Below are 10,422 nucleotides of genomic sequence, written 5' to 3'. Positions count from 1 at the left end.
CCTCATGAAACATTAGGAGAGAGAAAACTTTAATTTCACTTCTTGTCATAGGGCGGAGGGGAGGCGGGTTTTTATTTATCTATCTATTTTTTTTTTTTTGAAAAATTAAAATTTTACAAAATTTTTTTTTTTCAGAATTATAATCTCCGTATTTTGCGAAAAAATTTTTTTTTAAGTGAAAATATAAGAAATTGGGGGGAGGGGGAATTTAAATTTTGAAATGCAGATTTTTTTTTTTTTTGCAGATTCGGAATCTCCGCCCTCGATATAGTGTGTTCCTGTAAAAACAAAACAAAAAAAAATCCCAAAGGAGGTGCGGTCCATGATCTTTACCTCCGCCTGTTAATTTACTCCCTCCTCCTAACTTACTGGCCTTGCGACAAAAGAAAGAGAGAGTGAGTGTTGTATAGTAAAAGATCGTGTTAGTTACATGCAGCTTGTTGAGGGCGACCGAAATCCCCAGAAGTCATGCGCATATCAACTTCCTGTTATATCCGGAAACGAGGCGGGAATGTGTGCAAAATCTTTTTAGTCGTGTCTTTCGAGCGAAATTTCAACTTTACTTTTTAAAACATACCTACCAAGGCCCCAGTCATGACAAGGTTGGATATAGTTCTGTTTCATTTATCTTATATTCTTTTGATATATTTTATTTAAGTCTTAAAATGTTTAACTTCTCCAGAATTCACCTGCCCTGTATGTTTGAAGTATTCCCTTTTTTTCCCATGTGTTTTTCGGTTGGATTATTTTATTTTTATATTTATGAGAAACGATGTCTTGTAACGATTCATAACTTTTTCTAGTGTCTAAGAGTGCTAGCATGATTTACATGACAAAGATCATGCAGTTCCGATTGGGACATAAAACTATGCCTGACAACGCATAATGATTTTCTTTTATTTAACTGGGAATAACATAACCTCCTCTGGGTAAATATAGAAAGTGAAATGCGATAGTCTATTCTTTTTTCCCCATAATAGAAATAGTATAAATGAAATAAGACGGGACCGTGTCGTAGACAGATGCAACAATAGTTTTAACGAAAGTATTAAAAGGAGTGAAACAGCTGGCATTTCACACAATGCCTTCGTATTCTTCGCTAAAAAAAAAAAAATCTAAAAAAAACTTTGGATATAATTTGTTTATTAGCTAAAATACGACGAACGTGAATTAAAAATAAATCCCGTCATCAAGTATGCTAAAACTGAAATGGCCAAATCCAAACATTTGTTTTCGGACCAGTTTTAGTCTTCGACCTGAAGGACTGCGTGTTCACCAGCCACCGCAATCCCCACTCTCTACTTGCACATTCTTGGCAATACCTGACCACGTATATTACGACCTTCGTACTTCTCTCTTCCATCACATCTATGCTCTGATCCTTGTTACTTGTGAGCATACCCTGGCACTTTACCGTCTCTCTCCTACACTTTTGCTGTTTCCTACTCTCTCTCTTTCCTTTGCTTTTCCCTCTGGCTGGATGGCTATGTATCTCCTCTACAGCAGCACACCTATTTCTACCCTCGTTCTTGATCACTCTCTCTCCTCTTGTTTTTTCTCTGACTAGGTATCACCTTTACATCAGCAAACATTTTTTCTCTCTTTCTTCCTCTCTCTCCCTTTTTCATCTCTTTCATAGTAACCATGTACATCCTCTATAGCAAGACATCTATTTCTGCTCCTCTATTTCTCTGTCACAATCTAATCTTTCATCATATAATACTAGATCGCCTCCTCCAATACCCCTCTGTTACAGCAAGAGACCTGTTTCTGTCTCTGTCACATTCTAACCTTTCATCCTCGGACACAAGTTCCTCTCCTCAAATGCCCCTCTCAAAATTCCTTGTTTTGGAACTTGGCGACCCAGCCAGTGCTGGTGCCATGTAAAAAGCATCCAGTTCACACTGTGAAATAGTTGGCATTTGGAAGGGCATCCAGCTGTAAAAATCATACCCAAACTAACCTCGCCTGTGCTAGTGCCACATAAAAAGCACTGAGTCCATTCTGCAGAATGGTTGGTCTTAGGAAGGGCATCCAGCCAAAAGACCCTGCCAAAACAGACACAACAGCCTGGGGTAGTTTTCTACCTGACCAGCTCCTGTCAACCGTCCATGGAGGATGGACATTAAGCAATGATGATGATTGTGAATGTGTATCTTTATATGTTTAATGCACAATATATGGATTTATCTGATCCAGTGGTACTCACAAAAAAGCTCCTTTAGTGGACCAGGCTACAAACAGCATAGTAAACCTAATCATAGGGGTGTAATGATTATTTCATTAGGAGCATATAGAATATAAACAAAGTCAGGAGTTATGAGATGAATATATTTCTTTCACTGGTTATATATTCATATATATATGATTCAGTCTCACAAGTGTTTGGTGCAACCAAAGTATCTTGGACAGACTGGACTGAGGCCAATGCATCAACACTGATGCCACTGATTAAGGAAAACGAGCTGCACTACTGGCATATGACAAGACCCCATCACATTGTGCTTTGTAGTAGCTAAACTACAAGCTACAAAGTCCACACTTCAAATGGAGGCATAAAACTACCAACACAAATCTTTTTGCTGACATTTAGAGGGCTTCTGAAACTGGTGAAATAAGGATGTATGGGAAGATCCTAATTGCTTTTGCACCAACAGATCAACAAAGTAGCACTGCTAAAATCCTTATCAAGGGAGCAAATCACAGATAAACACCAGCGGATGGAGAAATGGATTGAACATTACTCATGCCTCTACTCACAAGACCAATCAGTGGATGAAATCCTGCAGGAAATAATTCCCCAACTTTCATAAATGATAGAACTTGACAAAGAGTCCACCCAGGAGGAACTGGTGAAAGCCATTAATAAGCTTACTAATGGAAAGTCTCCCAGCAATGACAATATACCAGCAGAAATACTGAAAGAGAACAAGGACACCGTTCTCCTTCATATGTTCAATCTCTTGATTCTCTGTTGGAAGCTTGGTGAGGTCCCACAAGACATGAGAGATGCCAATATAATGACCTTGTATAAGGACAAGGGAAATTGCAACAACTACAGAGGTGTTTCATTACTGTGTATTATAGGAAAGGCACCTACAGAAGTTAGAGTTCTTCCAGAAAATCAGTGGTGCTGCTTCAGATCAGAATGCTCAACAATGGACATATTTCCTCTTTGACAACTCCAAGAAAAGTGTCACAAAGAAAGTCAACTCCTACATGTGACATTTGTAGACCTAAGGCATTTGATACAGTCTGTAGATCAGGATTGTACATGGTACTTCACAAGATTAGATAGCCACCAACTCATCATGTCCTTCCGTGAAGATATGAAAGCCACAGTTTATTTCGATGGTTCTACATCAGACAGCTTTGAGGTCAAAAGCGCAGTTAAACAGGGTTGTGCTTTGGCATCAACTTTTTTCAGTATCTTCTTTGCCGTACTGTTGCAGTTTACCTTCAAGGAATCTCCTGCAGATATCTACCTTCACTGGAGAACTGATGGGTTCCTTTCCAATCTTGCACACCTTGGAGCAAAAGCCAAGGAGACCTCTTCTTTGCAGATGACGCAACACTGGTTGCTCACAGTGCGTCAGCTTTACAGATAATGAAGGAGCACTTTTCACAAGCCTGCAGAGCATTTTCTCTTCTAATTAGCATCAAAAAGACTGTCATGACACAAGATGGCACAACTCAAGGCAAAACCATGCTGGACCACAAGCCTTTTGAGGTTGTAAAGAAATTCTGCTATCTTAGATCTACAATTACTTCAACAACCTCCTTAGAGGTAGTAGCTTTTCCTATCCTGACATTCCAGTGAATGTCAGAATAGGAAAAGCTACTACAACCTTTGATAGACTTAGCAGAAGAGCATGGGACAACAAGATGCTCACAGTAAAAACCAAAATAAGGGTTTATAGAGCATACATACTGAGCACCCTCCTCTGTGGATCACAGACTGTACACTATACACAGGACAAGAGAAGAGACTCAATGTCTTTCATCAGAGATGCCTGTACAAGATTCTTGGCATCACCTGGCAAGACATAGGAACCAACACAGAACTCTTGCAACAGGCAGCACTTCTGAGCATGATAGCTATTCTGTTCCAAAGATGGCTTGGACATGTGAAGAAAATGGATGCAACAGAATTCCCAAACAGTTGTTATACAATGATTTGGCTCAGAGTAGTAGATCCAGATAATGACCAAAGCTAAGATTTTAGGAGAAATGTAAGGGCAGCCTCACCAAGTGCCACATTGATGCAAAGACTTGGGAAAAGTTAGCTGAGGACAGAACAACATGGAAGACCTCAATGAGCAAAGGAGCCAAACAGCTTGAGGAAGAAAAACATTCTGGCCCTCAAAGCAAAATGCCAAAAAAAGGAAAGACAACACAACTTCTTTGCTTGCAGATTTTGCAGCAGAACTTGCTCATCAAACATAGGAAGGATCAGCCATGAGAGCAGCTGCAGGAAGAAATTTGAGTACTTAAGACATTCTCCACTGCTTAGACTCTGTCACGGCGTAAAGAGCCAAATGTATGTGTGTGTGTATACATATATGTATACATGGAGAGAAAACTTCCATCCACTGGGTCCCTAAGTGGCAGGTAGGGGAAAGCCTTCAGATATGATGGTTAGCTGTGAATATAAAAATAAACAGTCCTGGACGAAACATACTTAGTGGAGTAAACCTCAGTGATAAAAAAATCCCATCCTTGGAATGCAGGAAGTTGGTATGCAATAGAAGTAAGCTTCAGCAAGCCAATTTGTTGGATCCATGCAATTTCTGCCTCATATAACGTGGTTTCTGTATATGTCACCTTAGTGCTGTGCACTAATACAGTCATATATAGTACCCCGGAACAGAGTAGCCACCAACTGTCTCCACTTGTTTTCCTAGATACTCTGCCAACAACTGTAACCAATCCAAAACAACTCTCAACGAACTATAACAATTTCCTGTGACTCCATGAACTCACAAACTACACCTTTCGACTTTCTGCAATTTCACGTCTCTTTCTCTCAATCAAGGATGCTGTTACTTATACGAGTTCGGCTAGTCCATTCTCACAGGGGGTGTCATGATTCTCGCCATAACATCTCCCATTTTGAGATTTGACTTCTGTCAGAAGTGCAACTTGTTTATTTTTCTTTTTTTTTTTTTTTTTTTTTTTTTTTTTTTTTTTTTTCATCACCACCTCTCCCTTTTTTGAAATTTTAATTTCCTCAAGTTTTAATACTTCTTTCGCTCAGGGACTATTTCTAGTTGTTCTGTTTGTTTGTTTTCTATTGCTGATCCCCTAGGTTCAACCTCTTTTGGCGTTGGAACATCGAACAAGCCATGACATCCATCAGTATTTCTTCTTTCTTTGGTATGTCTAGTCTTCAACTGGTTCAGATGTCATTGTGCTCTCCTATTTGACCTTTTATTATGTACATCATACTGCGCCGTCCTCCCAACCTTGTCTTCCATTCTTATATATTTTGAAATAACTTTATCTCCCACATTAAAATACTTTGTTGTGTTTCTTGGGTTTTCCCTATAAGTTTTTTTGTTGTAGGTAACAGTTTATCAAAAATTGATTTCATCTCCCAAGCAAACATTAGCTCTGCTGGAGACTTGTCTGAACAGGTGTTCAGGTTAGGTGAACCCTTAAGAATCGAGTTAGTGCTGCATCATTGCCTAGTTCATTTCCTGATTTTTTTTAGTGCTTGATTAAATGTATCTACAAACCTTTCTGCTTGCCTATTTGATCTCTGGTGGTATGGCAGAGTAGAGAGGTGATTGATCAATACTATGGTGTCTGCAACACTGTATTGCGCAAAAAGTTCATGAAGGAACCTTATTGTTACCTTTGAGGTTGGTTGACTGCATTTACATATCTCTGGCCACTTGGTATAGCTGTCTACTATGATCCAATGCCAAAAGAGGTTGAACCTAGGTGGATCAGCAATAGAAACCGTTTATGGTCCAGCAAAATCTGTATGTAGCCTGGACCGTGGACTGTCTATCTTAGGCCATGATTGGAATCTCACCAGTGGTGACCTTGCTGCAAGAGTACAAACTCAGCAGGATTTCACCAATTGTTCAATATCCCAATCCATAGTAGGTCAATACACGTAACTCCTCATTACTGATTTCATGCTTGAAATCCCTGGGTGTCCCGTATGAAATTCACTTAATACATGCTTTCATAGTACGGCTGGCACTACAACTTTTTGTGCACACATTATCACACAGAGAAAAATGGTTCGTATATATTTTTATTTTCTTTTACCATCAACATTTCTTTCATCTTTGCAATGAATTTGTCATTCTCCAATTTTAATTTTATATCTTGAACAGTCATTGGCAGCTCCAGAATGAGGTTAAACAAAATGTTTTTGTATTTCATTTTCTGCTCGCAACATGGCAGTCACAGTATCTTCAAATAGTTTCGTAGTTTTTGGAATTAGCATTGATAAACAATCCACATGGCCTAACTTCCTGGATGGTATATACTTCATCTTGAAGTCATAATTCAACAATATCGTACCCCAGTGTTGTAACCTATTTGCAGTATGGGTAGGAATTCCTTTCTTTGACCCAAAAATTTATGATAATGGTCGGTGATTAGTTTGTAGCCAAAAACTTCCACCATGCAAAGATCTGTGAAATTTCTTTATTGCAAAAATGATTGCTATAGCTTCTTTCTCTATTTGACTATAGTTTTACTCTGCTGCTATCAGAGAACATGCGGCATGAACCATCACCTTCATATTACCATCTTTATATTTGTGCAGCATTACTACTCCTATGCCCTATTCAGAAGCATCAGAAGCTATAACAATCTCCACTGCAGGATTGAAATAAGCCAGCAACAAATCCATTATTAATATTTTTTTGATATTGTGTAACATCTTTTGACAATTATTTGACCAATTCCACTTCACATCCTTTTTAGCAAATTATTTAGTAGAGCTCTCAATTCATGCATATTTGACATATAATTTTGATAATAATTTGTTAGACCTAGAAAAGCTTGTAAGGTTATTATATTAGGCGGAAGAGGCATATTTTTAATTGAGTTTACCATCAACGGATCTGGTTGTTGTTGTCCGTTCTTGTCAATAATTTGTCCTAAATAATTTTAGGTAAGAAAAATTTACATTTTTCCTCACTCAATGTGAAACTGTAATCTATTATTTTTTTCAAAAACAGATTTTACATGCTCAACATGCTGATCTCGAGATTCTCTTTAATTAATATATCATCCAAGTATGGAATTGCGAATTCACTGTCCGCTAATATTGCATCCATAACCTGTTGAAAAATTGCAGGTGTGTCGTTTATGTGTATTCACTGTTAGGTATTTTGAACATTCCTCATCTACTCTAATTTGTAGGTATGCATTGGAGAGATCCAGTTTTGAAAATATCTTGCCCCCATTTAACTTCACAAAAATATCTTCTGGACTAGGTAGCAGAATAGTGACACGTTTTCAGATATTCATTCAGTGGGAAAATCAGCACACACCCTGATTTTGTTATTCTTTTAATGCACACTGTTAGAGCTGCCCATTTTGCATATTCCACTTTTTGGGTGACTTCAGTTTCCTCTAATCTGTCTAATTTAGTGACTCTTAACCTGGATTCGATTGAACCCCTGGGGTTTGTTAAATCAGTCTCAGGGGTTCGGCAGGGGTCAAGATACAATATAGCACGGTTCACGCTAGCAATGTTGGACCATTTTTGTTGGCCATCAAAAAATCAGCTGCCAACAATTTGGCAACACAATTTTTCTTCACTGTGTTAGATTACAAATATTTAGTTGCTTAGTAAGAATTTGTTACACAAAATAAATTTCCATGATAAACTAGTTTATTAAAAGATAGATTATGATAACAATATAAAATTTAATTTTAAAATATTAATTTATAAATAAATAAAAAAAATTTTTAAACATTTTGAACAAAGCAAAAAATTGGCCCAGGCTTATGTGTGTGTCCCTGTTCCGTTCAGTCCACTTGTATTATTCATGATGTCATGCTCTGCTTGGCCATCATCGCTTGACTTTGATATGTGCTGCAGGGAACTTGGTGCACTCAGTAGTTGACTTGTGGGTGTTGTGATTGTATGTCATTTGCGATTTTCTTTTAATTTTTCAAACCCTTCATACTGTGTCCATCTAAAAAATAAAGTGGTTGGATGCATATGCACAATATGGATTCACATGACATGTATAAAGGAATGTGATGGGAGTCAGCATCCTCAATGCATGATTTGCAATGCCAAATTGAGCAATTCTAGTCTAGCACTGGAAAAACTAAGGGAACACTTCCTAAAGCTGCATGGAGATGGGAAATACAAGAACACCATGCTTGCTGAATTCAAGGTGAAGAGAGCCAGATTCAATGAAAAGGCTACTCTGCTTGTTCTTGGCTTTGTACCCATCAACAAATCGATCCACACAGCATCATATGAAATTGCATACCTGATCGTAAAGCAGGACAAATCACACACCATTGATGAAACACTCATAGAACCAGCTGTGTTGAAGATGATGAATATCATGCTGGGAAAAGTTGCTGAAGATAAGTTATCCCAAATTTCTCTTTCAAATAACACTATCAGCAGCAGACTATACAACATGAGCGATGGCGTCTTGGCTCAAGTAGTTGCAGATTTGGTTTCAAGCACAGCAAAATTCAACCTCCAACTCGATGAGACCACCGACATTTTATTTTGTATGTCTCGTACAACAACAACAACAACCAATGCAGCAGGTGTGAAGAAACTTGTGGATGACTTCTTCAGAGACAATAGGCTTTTGTGGAATATGGTTTCTGCAGTTTGGATGGAGCTCCAGCCATGCTGGGATGACACTCTGGTTTGGGAGTGCTGGTGAAATCCAATGCACCACACATCATTGTTACGCACTGTGTTCTGCAAGGCATGTATTGATAACACAAATCTTGCCTCCAAAACTGGCAGAAGTATTAAAAATTGTAGTTGAATATGTGAACTACGTGCAAAATACTGCTATGAAGCACTGCATCTTCAAGGAGCTGCAACGATGAATACCTCGATGAAATCATTGAACTTCAGTAGAGCTGGTTTCAACAGCAACTCTTCAGAACAACAAAATTCTCAATGTTTTGGTGTCACCAAATTGTACCATACCCTCTTATTGCTAAGAAAGTCCTTGAGATACACCGTTTGTTACAGCATATCTTTGTGAGCAACCCTTTTCGAGGATGGTAGACATAAAAACTAAGAAAAGGAACAGAGTTTGTTGCGAAAATTATATGAGAGTGGCATTTGCCATGGTGAAGCCATGCATTTCTGAACTTGTGCCTGAAAGGCAACAGCAAAAGTCACATTTATTTGCAGTAAATATTCATTGAGTTATGCTTTTGTGTGAAATTCATGTTTTGTTGGGTTTGTTCTTTGAACACAGTGATTTGGAGTGCAACTGATGCATAGTTCATTTTGCGCAATAATAAAATATATACCTGTGTTTTAAAGAAATCAGATTTTATTTTTCCAATTACAAAGGGTTCGGTGAATGTACTGATGAAGCTTTCAGGGTTCAGTACCTCCATTAAGGTTAAGAACCACTTGTCTAATTCTTCATCAACATGTTTTATCACAGCAAAAGGTACCATTCTTTTTGGTTTGAACACTGGTATTGCGTTTTCCTTAATTTGGAAACGTGTGTTGGTCTTAATGCACAAATCTAATTTATCCAACAACACTTCAGGGAAAGCATTTTTTAATTTTGTCTTCAATTCATCTGATGCCTTATTCTTACTGGAGGAGCAATCATGTTTTTACAGAACAGATTTATGGGGAGGTCCCATAAATCAAACAACTCAATCCAGTCAGTACCGAACAAGTTTGTTGCATCTTTTAACGCAAACACTTTTGCTTTACAGGTTTTACCATGAAATGAAATGTCACTTACCATTTTGCCTAAGAAGTGTAATCTTTCACCTGCGACACCTCATGCACTTTTCAATGTTTTCTTTAATGTAGGTTTCCCAATTCCACATGTTAATATCAATAATTGTAATGTTGCTACCTGTATCTAGTTGTAGTTTCATGTTCGCGTCATTTATTTTTACATACACTCTTCCTTTTTGGGGTGTCGTCACAACTATCTGTTGAGCACACCTTTTTAGAATTTTTTTTTTTTTTTTGGGCCTTTTTTTGCTTCGCTTTGCAGTGTGAGCTTTTATGTCCTATTTTTTGACAACTAAAACATTTCCGAATTTTAAATGGACAGTCTTTCTTAAAATGCAGACCTCCGTACCCATAGCATGGATTAGGTCGTAACATACTTTTTTCTTTATTTATTCCCAGTTGACAGCGTCACCTTACTGGCACATGAAAAAACATTCGTGCGAGATCGTTGCCAGTGCCGCTGGACTGGCTCC

The 10,422-nt window shown here is 38.1% G+C and overlaps 1 protein-coding gene across 2 annotated transcripts in view; it reads left to right on the top strand.

Moving 5' to 3' along the window:
• The first annotated feature begins 436 nt into the window (after window positions 1–436).
• The window catches only part of LOC106871775 (N-alpha-acetyltransferase 50), a 31,214-nt gene continuing 21,228 nt past the window's right edge, over window positions 437–10,422 (top strand). Inside the window, exon 1 of one of the 2 annotated variants that reach the window (XM_014918416.2) lies at window positions 437–602. Coding sequence is in view for 1 of the 2 variants with exons in the window: in XM_014918417.2 (XP_014773903.1) it covers window positions 595–602 (8 nt within the window). In the remaining variant the exon portion in view is untranslated. The remainder of the gene's footprint in view (window positions 603–10,422) is intronic. The other variant, XM_014918417.2, reaches the window with a different exon arrangement.

This window comes from Octopus bimaculoides, chromosome 20 (genome assembly GCF_001194135.2).
Source record: "Octopus bimaculoides isolate UCB-OBI-ISO-001 chromosome 20, ASM119413v2, whole genome shotgun sequence".
Lineage (NCBI taxonomy): Eukaryota > Metazoa > Mollusca > Cephalopoda > Octopoda > Octopodidae > Octopus > Octopus bimaculoides.
This window is presented reverse-complemented; position numbering and strand designations above follow the sequence as displayed.